Below are 18,050 nucleotides of genomic sequence, written 5' to 3' on the forward strand. Positions count from 1 at the left end.
ACAATATATTATTTTCTTAATGTGGCCCCAATACTCCCCCCACCTGTTGAATCCCACCGTAACCCCTGACTTTTCTTATTTTACTGTTTAGGTGTGGAGGCAAAGTCACCCTCTACAACACATGTGTCAAAGTCAAGGCCCGCGGGCCACATCCGGCCCGGCGTACATTTATATCTGGCCCGCGAGATCATTTTATATAGATGTATTATTATTGTTATGCATGGCCCGGCGATGTGAGGCGCTAATAATAAACAAACTACAGATCCCATAATGCAGCGCTGCAGCCTCCTTGCTGAACGCTAGGTTAACTGGGAACATTCCCGCATCAATCAAGTCAAACTTCTGTTATTGCGAAGCTAGCCGCTCACAATGGTGGAGAGAAAAGTTGATTCTGAAAGCAGAGCCTTTCAGCGCCAGTGGGTGACTGAATATATGTTTACAGACATTGCCGGTAAACCCGTGTGTCTTATTAGTGGAGCTAATGTGGCTGTAATTAAGGATTTTAATTCAAGATGGCACTACGAGACAAAACGTAAGCTGAAAAACATTCCTTATCATACAGAGGTCCGTTGGCTGAGTTGGGATAAAAATTCTCAATAGAGTTTTTGAGCTCAGCAAGGAAATCTGTCAGTTCATGGACATGGCCTGTATGATGCGGTGAAGGCATTTCAAGTGAAGCTATCACAAATGCACCAGTGCAACCTGCCTCACTTTCCCTGTTGCCAAGTAATGTTGAACCAAGTCAGCGGACTTTGCTGAACTGCACCTGTGCAGATTCAGATGGAGCTGCAGTGTAATGATACACTCAAGGGAAAGTACGACACTGAATGGCCCACACTGTTTATTAGTTCCATTCCTGATGCAGTTCGAACCTTGTGTATGCTTTCATTTATTTTTTTCTGGGGTTTTTGGCAGCATGTTCATATTTCTAACTTGCATAATTTTGACAGGATATAGTTTTATAAAGAGCAAAATATTTAAAGTTAAAGTTTATTTTTTTTAAGTTTATTTAATCTGGAATGATATTCCTGTCTGTTTTTATTCATATTTATGTTTAAAAAACATTGTTTTAGTGTGTTCAATAAATGTTTATCTTGTTTGGCCCGCGACCTAAAGTGTGCCTTGAGTTTTGGCCCCCTGTGCAATTGAGTTTGACACCCCTGCTCTACAATGTAGACAATAGAAAATAGGTATAAAATGTACTCAAACTGAGTACATTAATTTGAATCAAAATTTAAATAACAATAATATTTATATTTTCATGTTCTAATATTATTTTATTATTACATTAATATAATATAAGGTTCAGTTACCTTTGCACAAAAATGGTTATAAAAATTTTCCTCCATGGAGCTCATTTTTACTTTCTTTCTTTGAGTACATTTCGGAGTTTGTACTTTTGCTTTAGTAAAGAATTTACATTTTTAATTAGGCAACAAACATTTAAACCCTTTGAAGCTCTCATTACATATAAAGGCGATATACTCAGACCTGATGCTTTGGACTCGTGTTTATACTCATATGCTAATACAGAGTATTGTCAGGTGAAGCTAACCTTCGTTTTTAATGATTAAAAGTGCTGATAAGCTATCAGAAATTATGACGAAACTTTGGTATTGGTTATTTTGTTCACCCAATGTAAATAAAAATATTATTTCTATTAAATTCCACCGTGTATACTGACAAATGCTATCTCACATCGATGAATGTAAAAAGCAGTCTCTAGATCTTTTAGGTCATTATTAATACAAACATTTTACATTGAGGTTCATCGAATCATCGTAATAACTGGTTCGTAGAGGATTTATCATTAAATACATTGCCGTTGAGTCCTGCCATCCTAAGGAAGTCCGGACTCCCGAGTGACCAAACTTGGGTGCTTGGGAGAAGCGGAAGTTCGCATGGCCAGGCGTCACTAGACGATCACAGAGCTTCTGCTTTTCGTATTGCAGTGGTTTGTTTCGTACCACATGGCATAACTGCACGAGAAGCGTGTTATGAGGATTCCTTGTATTTGAATATTCTAGAGCTCGTGGTTGGCAAAATAAACACTTAGCTAAAAATGTCTCAGATACAGGCAAGATTCTTCACAGAAGACAAAAGGTGAGCTTTAAAAAAAAGAAAAAAAAACTCAACAGAAAATGACAAACAAGCAAGCGAGCTAGCTAACTTGCTAGCTGTAATTTAGAGTAAACAGTATCATCTCATTGTGGGATGTTCTGTCTTTTCCTCTTGCAAAAAAATTCTTTTTTTATCTGTAGTTCTGATCGTGGCTAATTCGTAGCTATGTTTTTTTTAAATGCTAATGCTAACAATGTGAAGTTATGTAGACTCCGGTAGCAGCCAAAATATGTCTATCTCTGTAGGTACGTTGTAGATGATGTCCCGTTCTCCATCCCAGCTGCATCCGAAGTGCAGGAACTCAGCAATGTAATCAACAAGCTGCTGGAAGCTAAAAATGGTAAGCTCACTTTATCATAGGCACACAAACTATTCCCCACCTCCTTTGCAATTCAGCTTCCAGCTGCAGAGCTGTAAACACAGAATAAATAGCATTATAATCCTAATCCTCAATCACAGGGGCGGATCTACATGGAGTGGCACGTGGTGCCACCGCATGGCAGATCTACAGGGGTGGCATGGGGTGGCATGCCCTAAAATATTCTCGTAAGCAACCGATGCTTACGATTGTGCCAGAGTACATTTTGAATCAATGCCATGGGCATTTTTAGATTTCACACAGGCGTTGATTGTTACACTCTGGGGTCGATGGACACGCCTCATCTCCAAATCACCTGACTGATTTAAGATGCCATAGCAACAAGCTGAAGCCAGGTTTAATCTCCATTAAACTTGTGTTGAAAGTTCAGACTTCAAACTATACACCAGTTTTTAAATTTTATTGATAGGCCACTAAATCTGGAGCTATGATCATAAAAATACATGCGATGCTTTTTTCTACTATCGTCACATTTAATGTGGGATGAACTGGTAAAAAGTTTGTTTTCTAAGCCTCCAAAAGTTGATTCTGTTCATCTGGACGTAGCGTTTTGTGGGAGAAACGTTTCGTCACTCATCCCATCTTACAATGCTGTGATTGCAGCCATTCCCAAACTCTCTGTGAATGGTACTCATGGCCATTGATCAGTGGTCTTTGATCAGTGGGTTTTGGTCAGTGGTTGTTGATCAATGGTCATGAGAATTTGCATAATTATGATTAAGGAACTGACCTCCCAGCCCATTGTTCCTTCAGTGGGCTGGTTTCAGTCATTATGCAAATGTACTGTTTATAAGATTTGGGGAAACCTGCAGTCAACTGAGACGGAAGAAGTCACTTGGATGAGTGACGAAACATTTCTCCCACAAAACGCTACGTCCAGATGAACAGAATCAACTTTTGGAGATTTACTTTCCTGGATGATTGAGAATGCATCAAGACGTTTGTTTTCTAAGGACAGTACAACAAAAGATCAGGAAAGAATGCCACCCCTTTTGTATTGGTGTAAAAGTGTACCATATTGACCAATAAAAAATTATTTGGCAACACATGGGATTTGGTTATTTAGGAAGAGGTGAACATCTTCGGAATGACGGCTGCGGGAGAGAGAAAGAGAGAGCGAGTGTCTCCAGGTGAAGAACAGACGGAGTGATGCACCTCCTGCTGTTAGGCCTGCAGGGCTTAAGCCTGTGGTGTTCTCCTCTCTCTTGTGGCAGACAAACTATTTTTTGCACTGGCACAAATACTGTCTGTGGCATCTTATTGTGGCACCTGATTGTTCTGTGAATTTAGTTTTAGTAGTATTTTTAAATGGTTGTACCATATGTTTGTGTATGTGTATGTCAAATGTAGTCCTTATCACAGACTGTACTTCTAAAAATCTCAGATAATTTATTTGGTTCTCTTCACAGCTTCTCACAGTAAAGTGGAGTTTGACTTCCTGGTCAGGGGTCAGTTCCTGCGAACCTCACTGTCAGCTCACATGGAGACAGAGGGTATATCGACGGTATGGCCTGCTATAGTGCTTAAACTCGTATGGATATATTGTATAAAGTGAGTCACAAGCATCCACATGAGTAAAACAACATTAACCAGATGTTTTACTCTGTTTGCCCGTGTCTCAGGAAGAAGTTGTGGAGATAGAATACGTGGAGCGGATCACGGCCCCAGAACCCGAGGAGTGTATGATGCATGATGACTGGATTAGCTCTGTAGATGCTGATGCTGAATGGTAAGATGGTTAAGAGCAGACCATTAGTGTGCTTTTTATTAATTGGGAAATTAGATCAGCAAAAATTTTGTTGTGATGTGTTCATATTTTCTTTTGTCTTCTTGGTTCATTAGCTAAACAAAAGTCTTAAACCACCCCTTATTCTTTATCTTTTACTTCCAAGGAGCCAGACTTTCTATTCCTTTTAAAATGGTTCAGAGCAATAGTGCTGCAGGCTTTCTGAAAGTTTTGTCTAATTTGTCTTTGGACATTGGCTTCTTTTTCAGTTCAGTTCTTGTACATGGCAAAGAACCAGAAGAAGCTCGAAGCTTCTATATGAACATAACATTTCACAGCAACATTTTTTTTATATATAATATCCATAAAATCTTTAGTGAAACTGAAGATGTTCAAGCAGAAGGCTCATAATGATTTGAAATGGAATGACCCTTATTTTTTCCCCTGCAGGATCCTAACAGGGTCATACGACAAGACTGCCAGAATTTGGTCTACTGAGGGCAAGCCTGTGATGACTGTGGCTGGACATACAGATGTGGTCAAAGACGTAGCCTGGGTCAAAAGAGGTAAGTGGGACAAAATGAAACAGACATGTACTGCTATGTTAATAGTCAAAGGCTTTATTAAGTCCTCTTTGTGGATGTTTTCTGTGTAGAGGGTCTGACCTCTCTGCTTCTGACGGCCTCTCTGGACCAAACCGTGTTACTGTGGGAGTGGAACTCGGAGAGAAACAAGGTGAAAGCCAGACATTGCTGTCGTGGACACGCGGGGAGTGTTGACACCATTTCTGTAGACCCCACAGGAACGAAGGTAAGGTTGGAGAGGGCAAGACAAAAACTCAAAAGACAACAAAGAGTGCTGCGATTAATGACTTTGGATGTTTGTGGTAAACACTTTCAGTTCTGCAGTGGCTCCTGGGACAAAATGTTGAAGATCTGGTCAGCAGGTATGATCCCAGAATGATTCAAGGCCTCTTTATTGTTAAAAAAGGTATTGTTGTGATGCTGCTACAAACTACATTTCCTATGCTGTCAGTGCCTACAGATGAGCAGGATGAGATCGAGGAGCCGGCTGACAGACCGAGGAAAAAACAGAAGACTCAGCAGCTCGGCCTTACCAGGGTGAGTGCACAACCAGAGTATGATTGACTGGAGAATAAGCCCGCTAAGTCATTGCAAAATGAGTTTTTGTTTTCTTGGGCACAGACTCCCTTGATGACATTATCGGGACACAGCGAGGCAGTGTCATCTGTCCTGTGGTGTGACAGTGAGGAGGTTTGTAGCGCGTCTTGGGACCACACCATCCGCATATGGGACGTCGATACTGGAGGGATGAAAACTACGTTGGTGAGAAAAATAGAAAGTGACTGAATTAGCGATAATAAACACTTTTGGTTGTTTCATGTGACAGATTAATGAGCATCATTCTACAGTTGGCAGTTCGTCTTATAATCGGAAGGTTGCCGGTTTGAGCCCCGGCTCCGACAGTCTCGGTCATTGTGTCCTTGGGCAAGACACTTTACCTGTTGCCTACTGGTGGTGGTCAGAGGGTCCGGTGGCGCCAGTCTCCGACAGCCTCGCCTCTGTCAGTGCGCCAGGGCAGCTGTGGCTACAATGTAGCTTGCCATCACGTGTGTGTGAATGCGTAGATGACTGAATGTAGTGTAAAGTGCTTTGGGGTCCATAGGGACTAAGTAAAGTGCTATACAAATACAGGCCATTTACCATTTACAGGCTTTTATTCTATTAGCTATGTCACAGAGGGAGAAGCACAGGTATAAATGATAAAAAAAGACTCAGAGCCACAATTTGACTTGTTTCTTCAGTGTATGAGTGATTTAAAATGCCTATAATAGAGGAAATCAGACCAGTGAAATACACTACGTATTACTGCTATATGCCTGTGTGTAGTGGATGTATGCAATGCATGTCCCAATCCTAAGAAAAATTAGGGTTGCAGACTAATTCAAAACTCAGTTAACGTCTCAAATCGTTTGAAATAGCATATTTATCTATTACCAAGTTTACCTTTTGTTATCATATACTCAGTTTTCCAGTATTTACCAGTTTCACTGTTTTTCTTTTCACAGACGGGCAGCAAAGTGTTTAACTGTATTTCCTACTCACCTTTGTGTCGACGGCTGGCCTCAGGTAGCACTGATAGACACATCCGACTGTGGGACCCTCGCACCAAAGGTACGACTGTTCTAAATGTCACAGGCATCTATGATTCGACTTGTATTGTTGTTTGTCACTCTTGTCATCTTTACAACTCTTCTTTCAGATGGGTCTCTTGTTCTGCTGTCACTGACCTCTCACACTGGCTGGGTTACCGCTGTCAAGTGGGCACCATCACATGAGCACCAGTTGGTCTCGGGTTCCCTTGACAACCTAGTCAAACTTTGGGATACCAGAAGGTGAGTGAAGCTCATAATTGGTACTACTGTTAAGGGCTGCGCTCTAGTCACAAGGAACATATGTCTAATGGGACATGACCAGAGGTGGGAAGTATTGAAGTACAAATACTTAGTTACTGTACTTAAGTAGAATTTTCAGGCATCTGTACTTGACCTAAGTATTTATTGTTCTGACTACTTCTTTAACAGAAATATTTTCTACTCCTTACATATTTAAAACATTTCTCTGTTGTCTCCCAGCTGTAAGGCTCCTCTGTATGACCTGGCGGCCCATGAAGACAAAGTATTTTGTGTGGACTGGACAGAAAGCGGGGTACGATATGTACAATATTTGCACACCAACAGTTGATAGATGGAAACAGTGATGTTCTCACAGTGTCCTCTCTCTGTTTCTGTTTGCAGCTGATGCTGAGTGGAGGCGCAGATAACAAGTTGTATACCTACAGATACTCAGCCCAACAGGCAGAGGCATAAAGATTCAGCACACATTGGACAGACAGACACAAAGACAATATTCAGGACTTACATCAAGGACTTCAAAGTGTTGGACAAATATTTTGGCTTTGTTCTTTGCTTTCCTGATTCGTTTTACACAAATTTTCTTACAGCTCGTCCTCGTTTCAGTGTTATCCAAACAGATTATAAATTAACTTTTTCTCCTAAAATGTTGTCTCCTCACCTTCATTTAACTATACAGTATTTATATGTCAGTTTATAAAGTATGTGTGTGTGTGTGTGTGCTCTGGAGCAGGATATCAAGGATGTCACTGTACTGATTCATCTTGCCCTCAACTCTGACTAGTCTTCCAGTTACTCAAGTTAAAGAAACATTTGACAGATCAGAACTGTCAGTGGAAGCAGCTGCTGGTCATCTTCTACACTACCATCATCCAGTCTGTCCTGCACACCAGTCACTGTCTGGTTTTGCTCAGCCGCGAAGAAGGACAATGGGCAATCAGGTCTGCAGTGAGGATCGTTCAGTTCATTTCAATTAGCAAAATGCCTACACAACATCAGTTGGGCAACCTCAAGGTTTATATTAATAAACTACCTTTTAAAAATGTTTTTTAAAGTTTAACACATTATGCATTCACATAATAAACGTCCTCAAATTTCTCAAGAGCCAGAGTCAACCTGTTGACTATTTCCTCCAACTGGTTTGTCAGTGGAGGTGTGATGAAAGGAGCTCCAACTCCTACTTGATTAATATGCCTAACATAACTTTCTTAACAACTTGACGACTGAAACCAACTGATATGACCAGATAAGCTTTCCAACATATTGGTGCTGAAGTTCCTAAGGGACTCATTCATTTATAATAAATAATTATATCTACATTCATTTTGAATTTTAGCTACATTCACTATTTATAGTCTGACTCATATAGCCAGTATCACGACCATCAGAATCACTAGTTTCTTTTGACATTATCACGTGGAACACATATAGATTTAACATGCTATATATTTATTTATCACGCCCATCACGTCCAAATCACGTCCATCTTTACGTATCGGAGGAAAGAACCGATTATCCTCTGGTAGGTTATCCTGTCAACAGACGATCTTTGAATTCAGCTGTCTAACAGCGGCCTCTAGTGTTCATGCATCGCTGCAGCTGCTTAACCATATCCTGTTTCTGTGACTCAGATGGTGATGGCTATCGTCAGAGGAGGCTAGCTGAGCTGAATACATGCACGGAGTGCTGGAGAGAAAGTAAATAAAGGTAACACTGTTTTCACCTTACAGAGGATGGAGCCATACAATGAAAGACTTTCAGTAAAACGCACGGTCACTCAGTTAGATGGTCTCAAGACGTTTCGCAGCTTTAACCATCAAACCTGCTACTAGCTAAACTGCTGCTAGCACACAAGCTCCTTTACGGTCCCTTAGTTCGTTTACTTGACTACTATACATGTTTACCCTTTCATAATTGTACTCTGTGTAGATAAATGTCCGAACGACACCTGGTTTTGGGGGGGTTTACGTGTCAGAGAGCTCTATTTTGCTGAAATGTAACACCTGCTCGACATCCAGCTGTCTCAGTTCTCTCTGACTCCTTGAAGTCGCAGGTGTCTGATCCCTGCTCCATATTCGAGGCATTTTAGATTAGCTTCTTTAGCCCTCAGCACGGAGGCGTTTGGGCCAAAATAAACCCACATAAGCGTTTGTAACTTGATTATATCTCAGCTCAGTCTTCAGGCATGTTTACTGCTTTTTTGTGTATGTGTGTACATCGAAGCAAAGTCATACAGGAAGCCCAACTGCAGGAATATCTTTTATTACTCAATGATGTGTTAAACGTTGAATAGATGGATTTTATTCACTTTTGTACAAAACCCTTCCCCCCCCCCCCTATCATATCTGCTGTCTGCTTATGTATTTTTGCGTTGAGGAACCTTCACCTATACAGAAACCTAAAATGATTAATTTATGCTTTATGCTACTATTCTCTCCATCTGTCTAAACTGTTGTTTTGTATACTTTTAGAACAGTGGTTATCTACTATGGACGGGTAGGTGAAAATTTGTTATTATTGTAAGCATTATATGCAATTCATATACACACACACAGCCCGGTAAAAAATGTTGCTGACAACGTCATCGTCCATGGCTCCAGGTTTGCCGGAGACATGCTGAGTGGTGGCCGGGCTCTGCTTGGCGAGGACAGCTCAGTGATGGCCCGTATGCAGAAGAAATTTTGGAAGACCAAACAGGTCCTCATCAAAGCCACGGGCAAGAAGGAGGATGAGTATGTGGTGGCCTCAGATGCTGACCTGGATGCTAAGCTCGAGGTGGGGAAGGACAGGCTTAAGAGTGTTTTAATATTTGGCGACACACAAGATGATATTCATTGCTCAAAATTTGAAGGAAAATGAAGAATTTATTTAAAAGAGCCTGAGGCTATTCAAGAAAAACAAATTCTATTGAGAAAATACAGTTTTTAAAATTAAAGAACAGCTTCCAGAGTAGGAAAACGGCAGCTCACAAACTTGAAGTTTTGTGGAATGGCTTTAACCACAGGAGCTACAGGATGTTTGTTTTTCCTTTATTTTCCGTCATATTGGTTTGATTTTGTTCGACTCTTCTGTCTTCCACAGATAGCCATAACTTTTAATCTAAATTTTAAATATGAATAGCTTTTCAGTGTTAGCAGCTTTAGGGAAGTGCTCTACCTGTTTTGCAGTGTGACATGGTATGCTTTACAGAATCCTTACTTGGAACACAGTAAGAGTCCAAATTTTCCCCATCTGAGTATAGATTAAATTTGCTCTCATTAATAAAAGTTATATTAACAACTGCAGATTTTAGTGTAGCCCAGGCGTCAGCAACCTTCAAGATAAAAAAAAAGAAAAAGAGAGAGCTGTTTTAGGTCAGGAGACATTGGGATTGGGGAGGGCAGATGGGTGGATGACAGACGTAATTGGGAGAGGATAAATTAATACATATAGTATATGTATTAATGGGGTTACGGTTAACCCTAATTCTAACCTGTGGCTTGTGAGGCGCAGGTGTCGACCTCCGTTCTTTTCTCTGGGAGGCCGGGAATCTATGCCAGGAAACAACCTTGCCCCATTCAGCAGTGAGCAAGCCAGCTGTTTAAGCTACAGCGATGAACTTGCGATTTTCATCCTGTTCTTTTCAAAACTTTTCAAAATAAAAACCCCCTACCAAGTCCTGCTAACTCACAAAGAAAGCACAAAACATTCATTCTGTTTTCAAATAATACATTTACATTTTAGAATAAGTTTAAAAGACAATAAAATATTCTTGTCTTGTCTAAATAAAAAAAGTTCTCTGCTGTATAGTACTCAGGCTAACTTCCTAAGGATTTTGTCCTATTCCCAAGGGAAGGATTTGGTTTCAGTTGCGTAACTGCAGGAGTGCTAAACTCACTGCTTGAGTTAAAAGCACGCATTTGTCCCGGTGGCTTCACGTCCATTTGCTCCTGGAGAAAACTGGATCTGCAAGTTTAGTACAGATCACAAACTCTTCCACCTACCTGTTGTTGTTTTTTAAATCGCTCACCTTTTTCACAAGACAACAGCTAGAATAAGTGAAATGCGGTTCATTAGAAGGCAGACAGTATTGGATATCTCTTCTTAGAGATAAAATAACTGTTTAGTGTTCACAGTCTTGTAGGTGAGTGGAGAACATTTCAAAGGTCTCTAAAGCAACTGCGGCCTTGATCACTCAGTAGTCAGCAGTAATCTGAATATCAAAATAATGAATGCATCTTTAATCTGTCGTAAACTCTGTTGCCTGCTGTTTTGCTACTGAGAGGAAAATAAAAGGAATCACACATATCAAAATGACAACTGAAAAGCTCTTACCTACAGTGTATTGTTTCCTGGTGTCCATTGCTTACAGAGATCTTTTCCCTGTCCACTTACATGAGTGCTAACTATTCATGAGACTTTTGCAACAACAGCTGGATGGGGTACAGTGTCCTCTTTTACTTCTCATCAAAGAAGAGCACTTCTCTGGGTTTGCTGAAACACGGCTGTTATTTAGTTGTGCAGGTTCTGCCCCAGAGGCCTTTGTTTTGCTCTGGTACGAGATTATCTTTCTTCTGTTCTTCTTCTCTCAGGAGAACAGAAGAAATTCATCCCCCTGTGAGACAGACAAAAGGTACCTCTGTGCGTCTTCAGAGTGCTCTTTCTGCTAATATTGATTTGTGACATGTAATCTATTAAAATAAAACCTCCCGTCATATTTACGGAGCAGCACATTGTTATATTCCATTTAGATGAATGGAATTCATCATTAATGAATTTTGTATATTGTTCTGTGTCATTGTGTTTATGTAGCTGATGGAGAAAGCTTTAGCAGTGTTCTAGAAAATCCCAGTAAGTGATTTTGGTTAGTAATGCTCGTCTTACTTAAAGGAGTCGTGCAGGAGAAGTGACCTGTATGCTGATATGTTTGGCCACCGCTGAGGTCCAGATTAAAGTTAATGACTGTTTACTCTACAGTTAAAGAGTAACTACACATGTTCAGCACACCCACAACTTCTGCTGTCTCACAATCTTCTTTGTCTGCTAAGAATCAGACAAAGAATCGGAATCATTTATTAAGCCCAGAGGAAATTATGTGGTCACAGTTGCTCCAAGACAGTAACTAACAAGTTAAAGAACCAATGTTCAGTGTTGCAGTATATTATAAAATGGCTCTAGTAATACAAATAGAGCGTACATGCACTTTCTATACTGTAAGTGCTACTATTTTATTTATTTATTTTTTAAACTACTACTTACTATTCTTCAGCAGACTCTAGAGATCAAGGTGACCCTTTCCTTTCTGTCAGACAGCAGCACTAATGTGAATGTGTGTTGCTATGACACATTTAGTCACTGCTGTTGTCCACCAGACGGGAGAAGAGGCAGCTCACTGACAGCAGATGGAAAGGGCCATAAAAATCTGTTCTGTTTTGTGATTGTCAGCAGTACCTCAGTGAAGAGGAGCAAACGTCGCACTGTTAAAGAACAAAACTTGACTTTCGAAAAAGAGCAAAAAGGTTAATCAGAAGGAGATGTTTTAAGAAAAGATCTCAAGATTGTTCCCGTTTGTCTCTGCAGTTCTTCCGCTCCGTTCAGTCTACGTGCACAGAGCTGCTGAAGGTGATCGAGAAGTATCAGCACAGGATCACACGTGAGTCAGATTCTGAGTCAGTTTCTCAAAGAGGTAGGAATTCCAGGCGTTGCTATATCAGAGCACTCCGGAGACATACAACTAACCATTATGGGTGAACATTTTGTTGATGCTTGCAGCTCTCCAGAATTTAATAGTGTAAGTAAATGAAGGGCATTTTCCATCATTCAGTGTGATCTACTGTCACATTTCGTAATTTGAAGTGTGAAGTACATGATGTAGCACATATAGCACTCGAGTAATTCCTGCTAAAAACTAGTGAGAGCTGATTGAAGAAATTATCTAAAGTTTTTTTGAGTGTGCAGCTTTATTCTTTAGCAGTGTTAGTGCTGCAGGTTTATGAAAATCTATTAAACTGCATTAGTCACTCATTTATGAGAGTCCTGCGATTTCATTGTGCAGCTGTCTTCGTTTCTCTTTCTTCAGGCTTATCTCAGGAGGAGAATGAGCTCGGCCTGTTCCTGCGATTCCAAGCCGAGCACGATCGCACAAAGGCTGGAAACATGATGGATGCCACTAGCAAGGCTCTGTGCGCCTCTGCCAAACAGAGGTTAGCAGCAGGAGAGAACACTGGCACTAGTGATTATGCGCTATAAAAATGCGATTACACAAACATGAACTGTTTCCTGTCGTTTTTCTTCAGGATGGCACTTTGTCCGTCACTGCACCGTTTGCACCAGGAAGTGGAGACGTTCCGGCGGCGTGCCATTTCGGACACACTTTTGACAGTAACCTGTATGGAGAAGGCCCGCACAGAGTACAGAGGAGCTCTGCTCTGGATGAAAGATGTCTCCCAAGAGCTCGACCCAGACACCTACAAACAGCTGGAAAAGTTTCGCAAGGCATGATGTGGCCCATTTGTTCGGGTTGGTTTTCTTTTGCAGTACTCTGCGTATGTATGTGTATCTAATGCAGATGTCTTTTTGTCCACAGGTCCAGGCGCAGGTAAGAGGGACAAAGAGCCAGTTTGAAAAGCTGAAGAACGATGTGTGTCAGAAGGTGGACATGCTGGGAGCAAGCCGCTGCAATATGCTCTCCCACTCCCTCTGTACCTACCAGGTACAAGTTTTTATCATTTCTAAGAATGCCTTCCCCACTTTGTTAATGCGGTGGACAAAATGTAAGGAACACTTCTAAATGTAATGAAGTCTAGTACGAGTACTGACGATTAGCTCTGTCCCAAATGTTTTTTGAGCTTTTTTTTTTTTTTATTTAATTTTATTTTTTTAAAGCGACTAAATTCCAACCAGTCGTGGCAGATGGCCGGCCTTACCTGAGCCTGGTTCTGCCAAAGGTTTCTCCCTGTTAAAAGGGAGTTTTTCCTTCCCATTGTCGCAATTATGCTCGCTCATAGGAGGCTGTCTGATTGTTGGGGTTTCTTTGTGTTATTGTAGGGTTTTTACCTCTTGTAGGAGCAAGCTGGCTAAAGCTAAAACGGACTTTTTCCATTGTAAGTGAGCAAACTTACAAATCTAGTAAGTGGTGAATAATTCTTTCACCCACTGTAATCTAATCTTTTTTCTTTTTTTTTGCTGTGTAAAAACACTCAGACCCTAAAAGTTGATTCTGTTCATCTGGACGTAGCGTTTTCAGTGGGAGAAACGTTTTGTCACTCATCCAAGTGACTTCTTCAGTCTTAGCTGACTGTAGGTTTCCCCAATCTTATAAACAGTACATTTGCTTAATGACTGAAACTAGGACCACTGAAGGAACAATGGGCTTGGAGGTCAGTTCCTTGATCATTAATATGCAAATTCTCATGACCATTAATCAACAACCACTGATCAAAGCTCATTGATCAAAGACCACTAATCAATGACCATGAGTACCATTCACAGAGCCTAAAAGTCATGAGTTAAGTTTAGGCTCTTGTTTGTTGAAGAGAGGTCAAGCTAACCTGTAATAAGACTGATGTGTTTAGGGACTCCTAAATTAAATGTTTTCAGTCATTGGGCTTTCTCTGTGCTGTTAGACCACCCTGCTGCAGTTCTGGGAGAAAACTGCTCAGGCCATGTCAGAAATCCACAAGGCCTTCCAGGGACATGTACCATACCAGTTTACCACACTCAAGGTATTTCAGATTGTTGCCCTTTGCTTCTACTTAAACACCAAACTGTAGTGGTTCAAAGTACTTGAATCTAAAGTTTTCCATAGATTGAAATGTACCACTGTTTGTACTTCCCTCAGGATCTGCGGGATCCCCTGGAGCAAATCTCAGACTCTAAAAAACAAGAGGAGAAAGAGAAGGCAGCACTGCAGAGCAACACAGAAAGGTATGAGAAAAATGATGGGACAAATCTGAATTGAAAAGTGTCTCATGAAATCCTTTTGGACGATCAGGACTTGGAGCAGTGTTTACCCAAGTGGTTTCTAAAAGCGTCTCCAAATCAAATAAAGGCCACTGCATTGCTATAAATAGCAAAAGCATCCTGATAAGACACTTTTATCGTTATTTCCCCTTTTCTCTCTTTCGTTTCTTAGTCTGCTTTCCTTGGATGATGACAACCTGTCAGGAAGTGCCACCGATGCAGGTATGTTGCCACCTGTCGGCTAAAAGGCAGTCTGCACCAGCTACACTTGAAGCATCCAAGTATACCTATAAAATCGAGGAAGAAAAATATCGTCAATAGCAAATTACACATTACTAATGATTTGTTTTATTTTCCAGACCTCCCACTCAGTAGTGATGGGCAGAGGCAGACCGATGACTGCGGTAAGTGACTGTCTGCTTGTTTTAAGTGTGTTCTGTAGCTGGCACTCGTGCAAATACAACATGCATGCACAACTGGAATTGCTGCTGCTGATTGTGGAATGGATGCCTATTGGCTTTATGATCGTTTGATCTCAGCTCACCAAAATGCTATCGCACCCACACCAGCCCTGCAAAACCTCAGTGGACTGTCAAGAAGCTCTGATGATGACCTGATGCTTATGGCCTGTGACATGCCACAGCCCACAGCCCCAGCAAATGCCCTACACCAGCCTCGGGGCTTTGGAAACCTCGAGTTTGGCCTCTCACAGCTGCCTGCCACCGGTAAACTGGTTGGCTGTCTTTTTCCTCTCATTCTAACTTCAACCTGCTTCACTAAGTCTCGGCTTCCTACTTGACTTTGCTTGGTGTCGTCAGAAATTCACTCCTACTGAGGTTTCAACTTGTGGGTTCAGTCTTTTTGCTTCCACTATCAGTCTTTTCTAAATGTGTGATTAACATTAAGCAATTGGGACCAATTCATCTCTTTATTTTCGGACTCATTTTATAGAGGACAGATACATAGCTGCGTTTCCCTCATTGCATGTTGTTACTCAACAAGTAGCTGAACTGAAGTCTTAACCTTCTGTTCTAATTTTAGTCCTCTTTTTCATGGTCAGACCTCATCTGACTTGATTCGTTTCGGATGTGTTTTGTCTCTGGTTTAATAACTTTCCTGTTCTTCCCCCTTCCCTCTAGATGGGAGTCTGCACACTGGCTGTCAGCCACACCCTGCCGGGACGAACCCGAAAAAGGAGGAGGAGGACGGTGAACCAGGGGACATGGCCTTCCTCAAAGACCTTCTTAGCCCTGGTTCAGGAGCTAGCGATGAGTTCAGCAAAGAATGGCAGGATGCTTTTGGGATGTTTACCTCTCCCAGTGTCCCCACAACCAGCCAAGGAGCACAGACTGGTGCAACAGCAGCACGTCCACCCTCTAACCCCCCTAGCCCCACAGGCTTTCTGCCCTCCCAGCTGCTGGATCACAGTTTGAGCTCCACAGGTGAGCCACACGTTGCTCACTGCAGCATACTATCTGATAACTGATTGTGCTACTGGATTCTTCACAATGGCTGTTTGCCTTTTAGGTTGGGCAACCCCTCCTATGTTCCAAGCTCCACCCCTGCAGGTTCCTCAAAGTCCAAACCAATCAGCTCAGCCAGCTCCCAAATCTGCAGGTAATGGTAATCTCTTCCTCATTCCTCAGAAAGTACACTACTTAAAAATACTCCCTGGAGGAAGTAATTTGTGTTCCTTGTTACGCATCTTATGCATCCGTGGCCTTGGATGCATTCTCACATAACTGCCAGTTAAGAGACTGTACTGTAACTTTAATTAGTTGATATTTGCTAAATATATTGCTGATCCAGGTGTGGCTGCTGTGCAGTAAACTTATAAAATGTATAAATATGTGTGTGTGTATATGTAGCTGCCCCTGGGGGATCCAAAGACATGTCTGCCTGGTTCAACCTGTTTGCAGACCTCGACCCTCTTTCCAACCCTGATGCCATTGGACGATCCGCAGACGAGCTGCTCAATGCCTGAATATGTGCTTGTGTGTGTATGTGCGTGCATCTTCTCTCCCCAAGGATTCTTTGCAATGTTCCATGTCATCATTCAAGTAAACAAAGACGAACAGTGAGAAAGACGCAAATGAGTAAAAGATGGTGTTTTAAACAGGAGATATTGTCAGTGAAGACTGTTAACACTACCTGTGAAGCCGCTGAGTCATGTACATAGCAAACCTCATGTTTTGGGTTTCGGGTTTATTTTTGTGGGTCACTGTCAGGGACTCAAAATGTCTCATCATAGGATATATTACATGTTTTACACTATTTTATATAGTGTATCTCCAGCTGCACCAGGAACACAGTATATCACCATCACTGAAGAAACTTTGAATCTTTGCGTCTGCATTACTTTGATTTACTTTATTGATAGAGCTCTTTAATAACTGGCCTGCATTGTATGCTTAATCAGCTGGAGTTAGAGGACTCTGTGCCTGCACTCTATCTGTCCATCTTCATCTCTGATTTCACTCAAACTGGGTCAAAATGTATGTTTGAAATAGTCTCATCTGTTGTTTAACAATCACAAATCCAGGGCCAAGAAAAATCTGTGAAGGATTTATTCTGTACTTTTGAAGGAAATTTTGGCCATGGGATATTAATTGTTATTGGTACATAAAAATGTACTGATTTACAAATGACAGCACTATCACTGGTCGGAGAAACAGATGTTTTTGTTGTGCAGCGTACTGTAAAGATGGAAGAAAAGCAACACTATCAAGTAACACTGTAACTGACTATTTTAACTTTGTGTCTTGTGTATTTTGAAGATACACAGATATATGGTTTATATGGAGGAATCAACTCTGGAGAGCTGTTACCATGTCACATATTTAAAAAAACATGGATCCCTCACTTGATGTGGATTTAGTGATTGTACTTCTTTGAGTGCGAAAAACTGCAGAAACCCGCATTTCTGAGTATTTATAAGTTTAGTGAAAAAATGTGCAGAGCTGTGTTTCTAAAACAGATTTGATGAAAACGAGTTATCATGTAAATATTCTCTCCACATGCACAGACTGAAACCAAATCCTTAGTTACGATATATGTGTGCCTGTACAACCACACTCAGTTGAGCTAAGGTGATAAGACTGTGTCTCTCGAAGTTGAGCAACTCACAAAATGACTTAATACCAGCTGCATATTATTATCTCAGCTTTTGGGAATACAAACAAACCTCACTACTACTCAGCAACTGAGGCAAGGGGACAAGAAAGCAAGAAGGAAGCCTGATATATATATATATATATATATATATATATATATATATATATATATATATATACACACACACACACACACACACATATATATATATATATATATATATATATATATATATATATATATATATATATATATATATATATATATATATATATATATATATATATACACACACACATATATATACACACACATATATATATATACACACACAT

At 40.8% G+C, this 18,050-nt stretch overlaps 2 protein-coding genes across 4 annotated transcripts; both read left to right on the plus strand.

The window, feature by feature from the left end:
* The first annotated feature begins 1,933 nt into the window (after nt 1-1,933).
* Nucleotides 1,934-7,154, plus strand: wdr12 (WD repeat domain 12). The gene is made up of 13 exons (XM_063466337.1): nt 1,934-2,103; nt 2,367-2,461; nt 3,910-4,004; nt 4,123-4,229; nt 4,677-4,792; nt 4,882-5,036; nt 5,127-5,172; nt 5,262-5,347; nt 5,432-5,572; nt 6,316-6,421; nt 6,510-6,642; nt 6,883-6,955; nt 7,045-7,154. Exons 1-13 carry the CDS (start codon nt 2,063-2,065, stop codon nt 7,114-7,116), a joined length of 1,266 nt encoding a protein of 421 aa, XP_063322407.1. The 5' UTR covers nt 1,934-2,062; the 3' UTR covers nt 7,117-7,154.
* Nucleotides 7,155-8,246: 1,092 nt separating this feature from the next.
* ical1 (islet cell autoantigen 1-like) lies at nt 8,247-17,888 on the plus strand. Of its 3 annotated transcripts, none has more exons than XM_063466335.1 (15): nt 8,247-8,367; nt 9,137-9,156; nt 9,261-9,435; nt 12,220-12,292; nt 12,719-12,842; nt 12,936-13,134; nt 13,226-13,351; nt 14,265-14,363; nt 14,480-14,565; nt 14,774-14,823; nt 14,961-15,005; nt 15,171-15,326; nt 15,741-16,043; nt 16,129-16,218; nt 16,470-17,888. In XM_063466335.1, the coding sequence occupies exons 2-15, from the start codon at nt 9,149-9,151 to the stop codon at nt 16,583-16,585; spliced, it is 1,650 nt and encodes a 549-aa protein (XP_063322405.1). In that variant the 5' UTR covers nt 8,247-8,367; nt 9,137-9,148; the 3' UTR covers nt 16,586-17,888. The 3 variants fall into 3 exon arrangements, with proteins under 3 accessions (XP_063322405.1, XP_063322404.1, XP_063322406.1); XM_063466334.1 differs by having other exon boundaries at nt 8,292-8,367; nt 9,132-9,156; nt 16,470-17,887; XM_063466336.1 differs by lacking the exon at nt 15,171-15,326 and having other exon boundaries at nt 8,292-8,367; nt 9,132-9,156; nt 16,470-17,886.
* The last annotated feature ends 162 nt before the right edge of the window (nt 17,889-18,050 follow it).

This window comes from Pelmatolapia mariae, linkage group LG23 (assembly GCF_036321145.2).
Source record: "Pelmatolapia mariae isolate MD_Pm_ZW linkage group LG23, Pm_UMD_F_2, whole genome shotgun sequence".
Taxonomy (NCBI): domain Eukaryota; kingdom Metazoa; phylum Chordata; class Actinopteri; order Cichliformes; family Cichlidae; genus Pelmatolapia; species Pelmatolapia mariae.